At 41.5% G+C, this 15,300-nt stretch overlaps 1 protein-coding gene across 3 annotated transcripts in view; it reads right to left on the reverse strand.

Annotated features, from left to right (window-relative positions):
- The window catches only part of aspg (asparaginase homolog (S. cerevisiae)), an 83,919-nt gene that overhangs the window by 13,299 nt on the left and 55,320 nt on the right, over positions 1-15,300 (reverse strand). For all 3 annotated transcript variants that reach the window (XM_059958475.1, XM_059958486.1, XM_059958482.1), the window contains exons 12-15: positions 13,802-13,965; positions 8,323-8,409; positions 1,739-1,838; positions 1,452-1,517 (exon numbers count right to left, since the gene is read on the reverse strand). In XM_059958475.1, coding sequence (XP_059814458.1) covers positions 1,452-1,517; positions 1,739-1,838; positions 8,323-8,409; positions 13,802-13,965 — 417 coding nt within the window. The remainder of the gene's footprint in view (positions 1-1,451; positions 1,518-1,738; positions 1,839-8,322; positions 8,410-13,801; positions 13,966-15,300) is intronic.

Raw genomic sequence — 15,300 nt, forward strand, 5'->3', positions numbered from 1 at the left:
TTGTATGCTGTGGACTAATGCCATTAAACAAGGGGTCTATACCCCAGGTTGGGAACCCCTGTTCGACAACAACCCCGTTTTCACAACTTTCCCTAATCTGCCTTAATATCCGTTCCTCAATGTCCCAGTGTCTGTGGGGGGACGGGGGAAAGGGAGAGTCAATAGGGTAATTCCAGAGTGATTCCATTTTTTTTAATATATAAAGTCCACTCAGTGGATGAGCCTTCACTATGCCCCTCTACAGCACAGCTGTGATACTGTCCCTGATTAATAGAACAATAGCTCCACCTTTTACTTCATTCTCCAGCTTTTCTAAAGCATCAAAACCCTGTGACATTAAGCATCCATTCCAGACTTGCTCTCAACCACATCTCCACTAAGCTACATCATTGTTCTATGTACTGATCCATACACTAGGTTAATTATCCTTACCCTTAGTTCACCTAGCATTAAAATAAACACTTCAAACCCATCGCATCTATTACATTGTCGCTGCCGCCTGTTTACATCTACCTTCCCCTCAGTCCTTCCACTTTGACCAGGTTTCTGCATCCTCAACTCCACACTTGGGAGGCAACCCACCACCCTGGCATTTCTTCTGTGCCGCAGAATATCCTTTCCAACAAGTCTGTCACCATTGCTTTGCCCGACTTCATCCTGCGTGATGAGCTGCACAACCAGCTAGTGTCACAGTAGCCAAAGAGCCAAACTCACTGCCAAGGAGAATGGCCACAGGGGAATCTGGCACAGACCCCAACTCCCTTACTTTACCAGATGGCCACCCATCAATCCAAAGCCCGTACAACAAATTCTTTCAGATCTAGGCATCCATGATTCCATATATTATGGACCAGAAATTGAGACCAAGCAATAATGTTTAATATTCACATTATGGAGATGAATTATAATGAGTGATAAAGGAGAGAAACAGTTCAGTAAGAAATTCTTTAAGACTACATTCAGGAGCAGAAGATAGTGAGCATCTTGAACAAGAGGAAAAGGTCATCTTTCAACAAGAACAGAGCAATGAAAAGAAACAGAAGGCAAGAGATTTTATCCTTGATCTAACTAATCAAGAAATCTTTTGAGAAAAATTTTTATGCTCATTCACTACCTCCATACATGTTCTGTTTATAAAATATTTTCCATCTTGAAGTTTTTAGCCAGCTTAACCTCTTCACTGTCTCTTAGAAACAAACTGCTTGGCATGAAACTGATCTAGTTGGCTTCTAAAGTTGAACTTGGGCTGTAGGTCCTCATTCCCAAAGGGAAAAGATGCATGAAGCTACAGCTTGTAGATGCTTACTACATAGTGCATTGTTTCGAGCACTTCCCCAGGACATTCTACAAAGATTGCCCAAGGTAAAAGGAAGTCAGCACGTTTATTATAATATCATTATAATTTAGATTTTTTGATTATGGTTGAAGATCTAATTTTACATGACTCTTACCAGTGTGTTTCGCAGGAGTCCTGACTGAAGGTATGCAACCACCTCTTCATTCCCAGCAGCCAAAGCCTAGAGGCAAAGGCAGAAACATTCATGCAGCTCAGCTTCACCCAGCTGAAAAATGTGATTCATATCATGAAAGTGCCAACAGCTATTTTTGAATCGAAGCTAATGAGCAGCTTAGGCAAGAATGCTGAAGCATCATGTGTGTCTCATTCGGGAGGAATGTCAGCCCTGAGATTTTTAATGCAACTCTCTTAGGGTTTCTCCCCAAATAAAGTTTTGCTTACCACTTGCAGAGGATTCTGTCCATTGTAGCTGGATTGCTTAAAGTCCAGTCCTGCAAGCTCCCAAGCCTTAAGTCCTTCTATGTCGCCATTTGCAGCCAAGCTGGTCAGAACAAACAATGTTTTACGTTTTTTTCTCACATAGATAGAAAAACAGAAGTAATACATCCGAGAAGCTGGGCTCATTTTGTTCTTTTCAAATATTTTAAACTTTCAACCTACTGCCTACTTGATAATTATGTTGGACCTGATCACTTACGTCAACAATGTAAAAACTAGATGACAAAGACAAAATGGAAGCAGGAAGAAAGCATTATAAATGCTGTGTATGGAAATTAATTATGAAAAGGTAAATGTGACCTTAAAAATAAGGTTAAGATTACCATTAATAAATATTTTCACTGTACTGTTCTCTGTTAAAAGTTCTTCATTATATAACTAAAAAGATAAATGTCCCATGTGAGATCCACTTAAAATAAAAGTATCCCGATCAAGACTCTAAAATTTGATAGCACAATGCATACACTGAGATATTGGGGGTGGGGGGGGGGGGGGAGGAAGAGAGAAAAATCAGTGAACGAATCAAACACCATGCCAAAATCTAAGTAGTATTTTCCTTCAAAGACAGCAGGCAAATTTAAAACATTACAACAGGCTCTTTTCAACTCTAGCTGGTTCATAAGCATTATAGGAAGATGTTACACATTGAGACAAGCTTTGAAAACAGCCTGGAAATTTTTCGATCTGTCCACTGTGCAAAGCTCAGCATACTGTGAGCTGAGTTGATGTGTTTGAAGATGAAGATTACTTTTCTTCAGACATCTAAAGGCTTTACAGGCACATTGAAAGCAATGGGCAATTTTATGAAGATGCTGAAACCCGGAACAAAAACCTGCTGGAGCTCTTGTTTCAGGACTGAGTGTGCAAAGGGGAGATGGCCAGTATCAAATGGTGAGGGTACAGAGGAAGGTAGATCCAGATGAAGAGGGGTTGATGGAGCAGGGTGAAGATAGCTAGAGGCCAGCAGTTGACGAGTATAGACTAACCACACAAAACAGGAAGTGATGCTCCAGTTTACGTCTGGCTTCATCTTAACAGTGCAGACTGCTGAGGATAAACACAGTAAAGTGAGAGGAGCTGAAATGACTTACAAGCAGTATATCACAATGGCAGTATAGACAGAGCACATCTGCTTAGTCTCCACTCTTTATACTTGCCATCTTCCTTTTATGCTCAGTCCTGATGTGGGGTCTCAACCTGAAACACTGGCCATTCCTCTGCTTCCACAGATGCTGCCTGAGCCACTGAGTTCCTCCAGTGGTTCATTTTTCATTATCAATATATGCCTGTGTGAAACATCAGCTCCTGAGCTTTGGAAAATGGCCCATCTTTCCCAGAATTTCATCATGGACCTTTATTGTGAGTAGGATGTAAAAGGCCCGTAGTCCCATTTGCTTCACTGAACAAGTTGGCAAGGACTTGAAGACACAGGCACACAGTACTGAAGCTGGAGGACCCAAGTTCTGGATGCAGTAGACTGTTCTCAAATTGTCTTGGTTGCTTTAATTTTGCAGACCACACCCCTAACCAACAGAATCAGCAAGATGTTCACAGCAAAACTGCAAGCAAATCCACTAATTTCCATACCAAAACCAATTCACCAGCTGCAGTACCTAAACAGGGCTAAAGTTTAGTGATGCCTGCATGTTCACAATTCTGATCTACCACTTTAGAAAGAAGATAAATAAATGATAAATTAATTTTCTTGATCAATTTATTTCAAGGGTTTTGAGAGCATTTTGATGACCTGGCCTATCATTGAGTAACTTTATTGCAACTTCTGGAGTACTGAAGTCAAAGCAATCTTTTTGTTTTAAACAAGGATCAATTTAGAATCAAGCAGGAAACAGTGTGATTCCATCAGTGTCTTTAGGAAGAAAACAGAGCATTTTTGTCCTCAATGCGGTGACCACTGGCTCCATTTTGGCATTGTTATCATCTCATTTCTACTTTCCCACTTTTCCCCTAAAAGTAACCAATGCCGCCATTTTCAAACAACCAATTTTTCAATCACAAAATTAATTTCAGTGGAAAGATGCAGAATTATGGACAAAATTATTCAAAGCATCTCAAACGGACGCACTGTGTTAAAACTGCTCAAAGTTCCCCTTTTAAAAAAAGTCTCTAATTCAGTTAAATGCAAATGTTTCATAAGTATGCACTTGGAGCTTCATTCCACCTTGCTTCACAACAGCACCAGCCAATATCAAGATGTGAAGAAAGCAGGTTGAACAAGAATTACAGAGGACAGCATTTTGCTGGGGGGAGGGGGGGTTAAAAAAAAGAGAAAAATAATGACTGCACATGCAAAGATTCAAGCCAAAGCCCCTTTGAGGCTTAAATGGTAAATTAAGATTACAAATTCGAATTTCAGCTCAGGAATGACAAGTCAGATCTTAACAGAATGTCATGATTTTTCCATCTTTACAATAGGCCCAACAGAAATTTTCTACTTCCTTGAGAGCTAAAGAAATTTGACACGTCCATGTGGACCCTCATCACTTTTTAAAATCGATGTACCATTGAAAGCCTCTGTCTGAGTGGATCAGTTTGCTCTGCACTCAACCACAGGACACTACAGAGAGTTGTGGAAACCAGCCTCCCCCCCTCCATGGACTGTCCAACCTTCACTCCCTCGGTAAAGCAGCCAGCATCAAAGAAACTATCCACCCCCAACATTCTCTCTTGTCCCTTCTTCTATCAGACCCAAGATACAAAATTCAGGAAGCATGTACCAGTCAGGCTTGAGGGCAGTTTACACCCACTGTTATGAGTCTACTGAATGGTTTCCTAGTGAGGTAAGATGGACTCATGACATCAACTCTTCAAGTTATGATCTTGCACTTGGTTTATCTGCGCTGTACTCTCTATGCACCTTTACATTTTATTCTCTATTCTTTTACTGTCTTACCTTCTACTTCAATGTACTATGTAAAGAATTGATCTGTATGAACACTATGCAGAATAAGCTTTTCACTGTCTCTCAGACCATGTAACAATAATGAACTAAATCCAAAAATGGTCAGGCCTATTTTTGACATAAGCAAATAAAGTTAAACATTTCTATCACACCTATACTCAATCATTACTAATTAGCATTGCAATGTGATTTAATTTTGAACCCAAAAGACTTGCAAAGTTACTTAAATGCAAATTCATTGCTTAGAAGGAACTGGAAAGAAAATTCTCTTATGGATTCGAAGTGACAACTCAAAGATGCATAACCTGTGACTGCACCAGTTTCATCCAGATGCTCAATTCCACCTACATTCCAAAAAGAAGCATGCTGACTGTTGGGCTAATTGGCAACTACGTTAGCTGTGGCGTAGAAGGCTGCTGATGGATCGGGGAAAGGGGTGGTTGTTTAGTGTTCATATGTGAGACAGTAAGCTGCGGGCAAATAAGTAGGCAAATGGGTTTGTTGTGGTTGCTCACAGAAACAGCACAAACTGGATTGCCCAAATGGCCCAGCTCCTTGTTTTATGAAATATGAGAAATATGAAATTAAATTGCCTTCTCAAACCAAAGTAACGAATCAAGCTCCACCAACAGTGCAGAAGGTTAAGCAGTGAATAACTGAATTGTTCTATTTATACAGCGGTCCCCACCCTGAAACATTCTTTTTATTTTTCTTGTAGTCAATCACAGAGTGGGTGGTTGTCAAACATGGGCCAGCAGTAGGTCACAGCATTCTTGAGAGGGAACAGTCGTTCCAACAGGATCTGCAACAATCTTTCTGCTTGGCAACTGGCAAGCCCACTCATCATCTGGCACAAACTGCAGGATAACTGCACTCTTTTCTCTCATTTGCACTTGATCACCAGGCTTGGATTTGTATATTTCAGATACTGCACATCTTCATAGCTTCCTTTTCAGAGGCCCTCTAGGTGGCACCTAGCAGATTTCAGACATCTAACTGCTGGTTAAGATGGTTGTCTGAAATCTGTCGAGTGCCACCTAGAGATCCTTTGAAAGGGCAGCTGCAAATGCCCCAATATTCAGGTGGGCAACAAACAGCTAACACAGGGGTCGGAAACTTTTTTGCCTCTGTAGGCCAGATCACGTAATAATGAGTGGACGGTGAGCCAGGTAAACGCCATTTTAAAAAAAAACTTGAAATATGGGAATTATCCACTTAAATACATCTAGTTATGTTTTGCCTCAAATTAATGAATAATGCATGCTAGAAAATCATTTGTGCTTCAGGTTGCCTACCCCTGAACTAACATTTACAACTCTATCCATCTATATTCCACCAGTGACCGAAGGGCAAGCTAGCTTTTCTTTGATGACAGAAAATGAAACTAAGTATTCAACTTGCTGTTTGAGTTACCAACGTCATCAGCAAACTTCATTTATATGCATACTCTTAGTGAAGTGAAAGTCTGTACTGTACGTCCCTGCCAAGGTCAAGGCCAAAATCAAATTGCTAAAGAATTGAACTGGTCAAGGTGCTGCTTAACCTTCTGCACTGTTGGTGGAGCTTGATTCATTACTTTGCTTTGAGAAGGCAATTTAGTTTCCTATTTCTTGTATTTCATAAAACAAGGAACTGAGCCATTTGGGCAATCCAGTTTGTGCTGTTCTGATTCAAGAGCAACTATTAATGCAATTCCAAACAAACATTTAAAAAGTACATTGCTAATCAATAATACCTGACCCTGAACCGGACAGGTATTTAAATTACTGAATCACCAGGAATTTAGCTTTCTAGTTCTGGTCCAGTGTTGGAGAAAATGAATCCTCACCTGACAGTTATGACTAAAATGTTTTACAGATGAACTGAAGCTCATCTACTGATACCTCTGTAATAAACAAATTCGGTTCTCTAAATCACAAATGTTAAATAAAAATAGGAAATGCTGAAAACACTCAGTGGTCAGACAGCATCTGTGGAAACAGTAACAGAGACAACATTTCAAACAAAAATCCCTCACATGAACTGAGAAAGTTTCCTTTCAACTTGCAGAGGACGTGGGGGGGGGGGGGGGGGGCGGAGAGAATAATTGGACAAAGGACGTTTCTGAAAAGGTGAGGTCTGCATTGCCAATTACACTATGTTAACAGGTGAAGACTAATTGAGTCAATAACACATCAGACAGACAGAAATCAAGCTGTAGAATTTGATTTTGCACCAAGAAGACTGCAGTGAGCCCAAACATAAAGATGAGGTGCTGTGCCTCAAGCTTAGTTGGGGGGGGGGGGGGTGGTCATTATATCAAAGACTAACAATATAAAGATTAGCTTTTTCACATGTATACTGAAACATACAATGAAATTAATCATTGACCAACTCAGTGGAGGATATGACATGTTAGGAATGTACCGTTACGAATGTGCCACAACTCTGAGGGGCCGAAGGGTACAAAGTAGCCCCCTCCTTTTTGAGAATCGCAAGATCGCTATTAATTTGGGTCTGGGACCCAGGAAATGAGAGAGAATCCACAAGGTTTGGAATGTGTCCTGGCCTCAGCGAAAACAAACCCCCTGATAACGGCCATTGTCTCTGGGAGGCGGAATTGTGTATTGAGTACTGTACTATTCATTGAAACCCCTCAGGGAATGACCAGAGTGGGCTGGTTGAGGGATTGCATCATCCCAACCTGATTGACATCTGAGACCCCGTGAGTAAGGATAAAAGAGGGTCTGGGGAACAACCCCTCTAGACGCACCAGGAGAAACGCTGGAAAGCCAGTGACAGCGTTTTATAGCGACAGCCGGTGGGGGCTAGTGTGCGTCCTCCCTTGCCAGGGTAGCTGGCTCATCACAGAAGAACGGCTTAGCTAAAGGAGAGGCCACAAGTGAACGGCCACACCAACGAGACTCTGACAGATCGAAATCATAAAAAGGAAAGCCGGCAAGTTTCTCCAAATCTCTCTCTCTCCAACCAAAGGCTGCAGCCTGCATGAACTGAGAGACTTTTATATTTCCATCGGACAATACATTTATCCCCTAGACAATGATAGAGCTCATTTCTTATTGATTATTATTATACCCGCACTTTTAGATTTAGTATTGACGACGTATATTATCTGTATATTTGCATTGACATTACTTTTGTGTATTTTTACTAATAAATACTGTTCAAAATAGTATCATCAGACTTCAACGGACCTCTCTATCTTTGCTGGTAAGTGACCCAGTTACGGGGTTCGTAACAGTACCCACAAGTATCACCATGCTTCTGACACCAACATAACATGCCCACAACTAGTACCCCTTTACAATGACAGGAGAAACTGGAATACCCGGATGAAGCCCATACGGTCATGGGGAGCATTATGCAAACTTCTTTCAGGCAGCAGAGAAATCGAACTGAAGGTTGCTGGCGCTACAACAGCATTGTCAGCCACTAAACTACTATCGTTCTACAAGAGACAGGCAAGATAGGTCAGAGTGGGCGAGAATAGGATGCGGTCAGCGAGCTTCAGGCATCCCTCCTAACTGCTTTACAAGTGGTCACCCAATCTGAGCAGAAAATTCTGGAAATACTCAACAAGTCAGGCAAAATTCCAGATCACACTTACCTGCACAAATCAGTTCCCACGTCTATAATCTCCATTTTTGAGAAATGGGCTCCAGTCTGCCGCAGTAACTTGATGATGTCATGGTGTCTGTAGAAGACAGGCAAAACATTTAACACAACAGAACTAATCCTTCACAGAAAGTGTTCTCAGTCCTGTGAGACCTGCTATAGCACAATTTCACACATTTCTGTTGTGAAAGGGAAGTTAATTGGAGAGTTTTATACTGTATACTCTGTTGCATGCATTTTTATGGGCTGAAAACATAGACTTGTAATGCTAGCAATGGAGAAGCTTGGCCCAACCCATGTACAAGTTAGGCCTAAACTAAATTAGACAGGGGACTTACTTGTTTTGAATTTCATTTGCTACTGAAATACTGAACTAAAAATCTTTTTCTGATCTGAGCTCACTACTGTTTGCCCTAATGTGCATATGCCATCTCCTACTGGTCAAGGAACTGCATAACTAGCAATCCTTAAGGACATCACTAGAGGGTGCTAAATACCTAAGAATCTAGGATTCACTTTCTTATTCTGGAAGGAACAGAAACTCCTGCATACAGAAAATAACTACTGCCTGCTAATGACCAAAGTCACCCCCCCCCCCAATATTTTTGGTATTCAATTGAAAATATCAAGGTAGCTAACCACCAGGCATATTGTTCATGATTATTAGATCAGAAAAAGTACTTCTGCACAAGAGATTCCACCTCATGTCATTACATGAAAGCATGGCTGATCTGAGCCATTCCCAACAGGGAACGTCCTGGAATAAGTAGTTCTCAGTTCCTGCTCTTACCATAAAGACACAAGCTATAACGCTGACAATAGATCAGAAAAACTATTTTTCAAAATAATCATAATAGGGCAAGGCTATGTATATACACCAGTTAGATAGACAGAAAACAAAGCACAGGAAGAGCCCTTTGACCTGAATCCCATCTCCCTGCACATGGTCTACATCCTTCCAATCCACAGCTTGGTCATGCCTCAAAATGCCAAAGCTTTACTGCAGTGTCTGCTTCCACCTCTTCCAAGCACCTACCTAAGAAAGAAACTTGCCTTGTAAATCGCTTAAGCTCCTCTCACCTTAAACCTATGCCTTCCGATATTTGATATTCCCACCCTGGGTAAAGACTGACCATATACCCTATCTGTCTGTGCCTTTCATCATTTTATATACTTACAATTGCATAGCGACTTTGGTTTCATACTCAGCAGCCCAACTGATGAAGACAAGCACCTTTACCACACTATCTGCTTGTTTGAGAGCTTCAACTTTGCATCCTCAAGACCCTTCTGTACATCAATGCATTGAACTGTCATGCCATTAAATGTATACTTTCTGCTTACACTTGACTTCCAAAAGCAGAACATCTCACACTCGTCCCAATTGAACACTATGCCAACACTTCCAACTGATCAGTATCCTGCTGAGTCCTTTTCTATTTTGTTTTCTTTGAACAGCTTCCATGGTTGTCTTCATTTTGTGGCTGACTGGAGTTGTATACTGTGCACAGACTTTAATAATAAGATTTAAAACCTTCTTCCTCACTACCCACAACTCTGCCAATTTCTACATTTGCAATTTTATTAGTCTGCCCACTTAGATTTTTGTCTAAATCATTTAAATATATCACAAAGAGATCTCAGGGCTAATCCTTGGGAAATATCACTGGTGACAGACCTCCAGAAAGAGTAATGACCCTCTACCACATTCTATGGACTCTACCCGTATGGTTCTTTATTGAGAGAAAACAAACCACTGAGACAAAAAAAGTGATCTTAACATTGGGAAATCCTTCCTGCAAGGAACCGTAGACACTGTATTGCAGCAAAATTGCAAAAAACAGAAATAAAAAGGTAAATGTCAACATTTTAAACCTGCAGGTATTCATCACACCAGTTGCATCTTCACCACAATTCTCCATGTCATTGTACTGAAGAATCCACAGCACAGGATCTCCCAAATGACAGTAACACAGGATATTATGAATATGATACATGATATGATAATCATCAAAAAGTTTATACTGACCCATGTCAAATTAAAGAATATGATCTGTCTTTTGCAATCATGCCCACGCAAGTGCAAGGGAAAGAACAGAATAATTTCTTTGGAGTGATTCAGTTCTCACACTGAAAGGAAATCGCATAATATTTTCTATGTGTTGAATTATTTGAAATTAAATTATCTAGGAGATAAGGCTACAGTTGTTCATCCTTCTATCAATGAGCACACATTTATTCCTCTCAGAAACTCAGAATGCACTTGGAGCACTTTAACATCTATAAACTCTACTTTTGGAAGCCTTATAGTGATATTTTTAAAACATCACGAGTGTAAACTGATCAAACTCAATGTTTAGGCCCGACAATTAAGGACCTCCAGCACCCAGGGCATGCTCTTTTCTCACTGTTACCAGTACAGTTATCTGTAGGAGGTACAGAAGCCTGAAGGCACACACTCAGCATTTCAGGAACAGCTTCTTCCCCTCTGCCATCTGATTCCTAAATGGACTTTGAAGCTTTAGACACTACCTCAATACAGTATTTCTGTTTTTGCACTTTTTAAAATCTATTCAATAGATGCAATTGATTTACTTGTTTATTTATTATTATGTTTTATTTTATTTATTATTTTTCCTCTCTCTGCTAGATTATGTATTGCTTTGAACTGCTGCTGCAAGTTAACAAATTTCACGTCACATGCTGGTGACAATAAACCTGATTCTGAATTGGAATGACCAGAATTATAACTATTTAATAAATACAGATTGTCCTGCACAATGGTGTTTTGTGTTCTTTTCTGCTATTGACTTTGCACCACATCACTGGCTCTGCCGTATACATCACGCCTGAAGGCTGAAGATCAAGTTCCTGCCTGAGTGCCTGTGTCTGACTGATGGAAAAAGAGCCAATATGGAATGGAATTAAAAGAACAAGGGAAATATTTTCTATTTCTCCCCTTTACTCTCTCTCTGCCTCAGAATACCTGATCACATTTTCCATGGAGGGAAAATTGCACCTGATGGGGCAAATGAATAATAGAAACATAGTAAAAGAAAACCTACAGCACAATACAGGCCCTTTGGGCCACAATGCTGTGCCGAACATGTATTTACTTCAGTAATTACCTAGGGTTACCCACAACCCTCCATGTACCCATCCAGGATTCTCTTAAAAGACCCCAGTTTCCACCTCCACCACCGCTGCCAGCAGCCCATTCCACGCACTTACCAATCTGCGTAAAAAAACTGTACCTACTTCCAAGCACCTTTCCTGTTTCTAACTTCCACACAGAGACTAAGTAGACAATCCCTCCGTGACATCCTCCTTTTCTGCAGCCGTTACACTATCTCTGACCAACAGTGCTACACCCCCACCTCTTTAGCCTCTCTCCCTATCCTATATCTAAAGCCTGGCACTCAAAGTAACCACTCCTGCCCCGAGCCATCCAAGTCTCTGTAGTGGCTACAACGTCATAGCTTCAGGTACTGATCCACACTCTAAGCTCATCTGCTTTAGTCTTGCATTAAAATAGACACATCTCAAACAATTGGTCTTAGCGCATCCCTTCTCTATCACCTCCCTATCCTCTCTCTCTCACATCGTCTCCAAGCTCTCTCTATTTGTGAGCCAACCACCCCTTCCCCAGTCTCTTCAGCTCGATTTCCACTCCTCAGCAATTCTAGTTTAAAACTCTCCCCAATAGCCTTAGCAAACCTCCCCGCCAGGATATTGGTCCCCCTGGGATTCAAGAGCAACCCGTCCTTTTTGTACAGGTCACAATGATCCAGAAATCTGAATCCCTGCCCCCTGCTCCAATCCCTCAACCACGCATTTATCCTCCACCTCACTCTATTCCTATACTCACTGTCGTATGGCACAGGCAGTATCCCGAGATTACTACCTTTGAGGTCCTGTTTCTCAACTTCTTTCCTAACTCCCTGTAGTCTGTTGTTAGGACCTCCTTTTCCTACCTATATCATTGGTACCAATATGTACCACGAACTCTGGCTGGATATCATGGACGTGATTAGAAACATTCCGGACCCTGGCACCTGGGAGGCAAACTACCATCTGTGTTTCTTTCCTGCATCCACAGAATCACCTGCCTGACCCCCTAAATATAGAGTCCCCTGTCACTGCTGCCTTCTCTTTCCCTACCTTCCTGAGCCACAGGGCCAGACTCTGTGCCAGAGGTGCAGCCACTGTTGCTTCCCTCAGGTAGGCTGTCTCCCCCAGCAGTACTCAAACAGGAGCACTTATTATTAAGGGGGACAGCCACAGGGGTACACTCTGGTATCTGACTCTTGCCCTTCCCTCTCCTGACTGTTACCCACTCATCTGTCTCCCCAGACCCCGGTGTGACTACCTGCCTATAGCTCCTCTCTATCACCTCCTCACTGTCCCTGACCAGACAAAGGTCATCGAGCTGCATCTCCAGTTCCCTAACACGGTCCCTTAGGAGCTGCAGCTCAACACACTGTGGTGAACTACATATACCTGTCTGGACACGCCCCCTGCTGACTGCTCCTGTGGCTCCTCCCACAGACCCCTGTATAAAGGCGATCAAGGCCTGAGCCCTGCCCTCAGTCTCCAGGATGTAGTATGGTGGTCACTCACTGCTTGTTCCTTCTTCCAGTCAATAAAAGCCGATATCTCACCTTACATCTCAGAGTGAGTTATTGATGGTGCATCACACACCTTGCGCAGATGTGGCCGACTGGGAGGCTGGGAGTCTCCCAGACTTCCCACATCTGACACCAAGCACAGAACAACAGCCTCACAGACATACTTCCTGTTTCTATTCCTCACAGGTAACTTACCATTTGATCTTGCACCTCATTATCTACTTGCTACACACTTTCATTCTAGCTGTTACATTTTATTCTGCATTCTATTGTTTTACTGCCTTAGTCGATCTGTATGAACAATACGCAAGACAAGCTTTTCACTGTACTTCAGTACGTGACAAGAATAAGCCAATTCCAAATTAATTAAATGTCCATCATTCAAAAAGGAAACCATGAGATAATGGAGAAACCTCCTCATTCTTCAAAGAAATGCTTCTTATAAAGAGCCTTTTCATACCTCAATGCCAGGATACTACTTGGATGCAGCTTGTGATGTAGGGAAACAGCAGGAACCAAGGTTTCACAAACAGGAATGCGAAATGGCCAAACAAGACTGTTTGAGTGATCAGCAATTGCTGGGGCACCAGAATTGCCATGTGCTGAGTAATGCAGTGTTATCTTTAGGACTGATTCAACGGAAGTGTATCGACATTTACGATTTATCCAAAAGACAATTCCCCACCCCCACCTCCCCAGGTGCAGCCGTCTTTCCTGACTGCATCTATAAGCTTCTGTGTCCAATTTCTCAGAAACGGCATAAGGGATTCCTGCCCATGGTCTTTGAAAGCAAGAGCCGAGGACCTGAAGGCTCAAAAGGTTAATGAATGAAGCCCTATGTACCTGAATTTCACTGCATTCTTTAATGGTGTATTGCCATAACGATCTTGAGCATAAACTGTGGCTCCATGTTCCAAGAGATACTGTACAACTTGTAGATGGCCCTCACAAGCTGCCACGTGCAGTGGAGTGCGCCCATCATAATCTGCACTGGACAATTTCCCACCCTGTTTAAAAAGAAACAGATGCTGCAAATTTCCTAGCTTAAGATATTCATTGATACTTCAGTTTAAAATGTTATTTATGACTAGATGGCAAAATGTTATTCCCATCAAGTGGATAACCAATTCCACGACAATACAAAACTGCTCAATATCCCCATATTGAAATGGAAAATTTGGGCAAAGCTGGCACAGGCCTTCCCTTCTTAATTCTTTTAATCTCTGGTTTCTGATTTTCAACACCCAATTGCTGCTAATCAGCAGGCAAGAGCAGAGATTGAGCTGAACCAAATGATGACCAGACTGTCCAGTCAAGGTATAAGGTTCCACAACGTGTAACCCCGCCTGCCTTTGGAGAGAGGTGGCAAGTAAGAACAGAAAGTAGATCAAAAGATCTTCAGCACAAAGTTAAAATAACAAGCAAGCCTTCTTTCAGTTAAAGCCATCTGCTGCTGGAATGTAAAACAAATATGGCAGAGGGAAGTTCCAAAATGAATAGTCCAAATTTAACAATTTATATTCTGCAGATAAATGTGAATGATGTAATAATTGAGCTGTAAATTATCCATGAAGGAAGAGCTGCAGTTTCCTCAAGGCTTAGTTCAGTCACTGTTCATTGAATATTAAAGCAATCAGCTACGAAGTAAACCCTCTGCCAATTCTATTATTCTCACCATAAAGTGTTCAACATAAGGTCATAATCAGCCTTTAATAGGAAACTTCCTGCCCCACATGCTTCCATTGTAAAGTCTGGCAATTCTTTTGACATGCTAATGCACCAGGATACAGTTCAAGCAGCATTCAATCTTACCACCAACTCTACCCATGATTCTAGAGCGTGAACACTAGTGTGGTGCTCCATGTCTGATGGCATATTAGTGATTATACAATTCCTTTAAGCACAAATAAGGCCCAACTATTAACTTCTCAATCAAAACAGAAGAGAATCTACAGATGCTAGAAATCCAGAGTAAAACAGAAAATGCTGGAGTAACTCTATTCTGCTGTAATTCCTAAATTTCTGGGATACTGTCCGTCACCCCCACCCACGGCTCCCAAATCACTTCCCCAGTGCCCCCTCTCCCTTTCAGACCATTACATAAAAATTATAAAGAAATTTTGATTTATGATGTACAGAGAAAGAATATAGGAACTGAAAATTCCAAACAGTGACAAATAATTGCAAAAGTTAATCAAATCTATTTAAAGATACAAATACATTTCATCAGTAGTCCAACTATTCACTACTTCGTTGTTTTCCTTCAATGAGACGGAGGGGTTTGATGCAGTGATATCAGCTCAGCATCAGGTTGAATGTCACTAAGAGTCTCAGATCCAATT

This window comes from Hypanus sabinus, chromosome 2 (genome assembly GCF_030144855.1).
Source record: "Hypanus sabinus isolate sHypSab1 chromosome 2, sHypSab1.hap1, whole genome shotgun sequence".
Classification (NCBI taxonomy): Eukaryota; Metazoa; Chordata; class Chondrichthyes; order Myliobatiformes; family Dasyatidae; genus Hypanus; species Hypanus sabinus.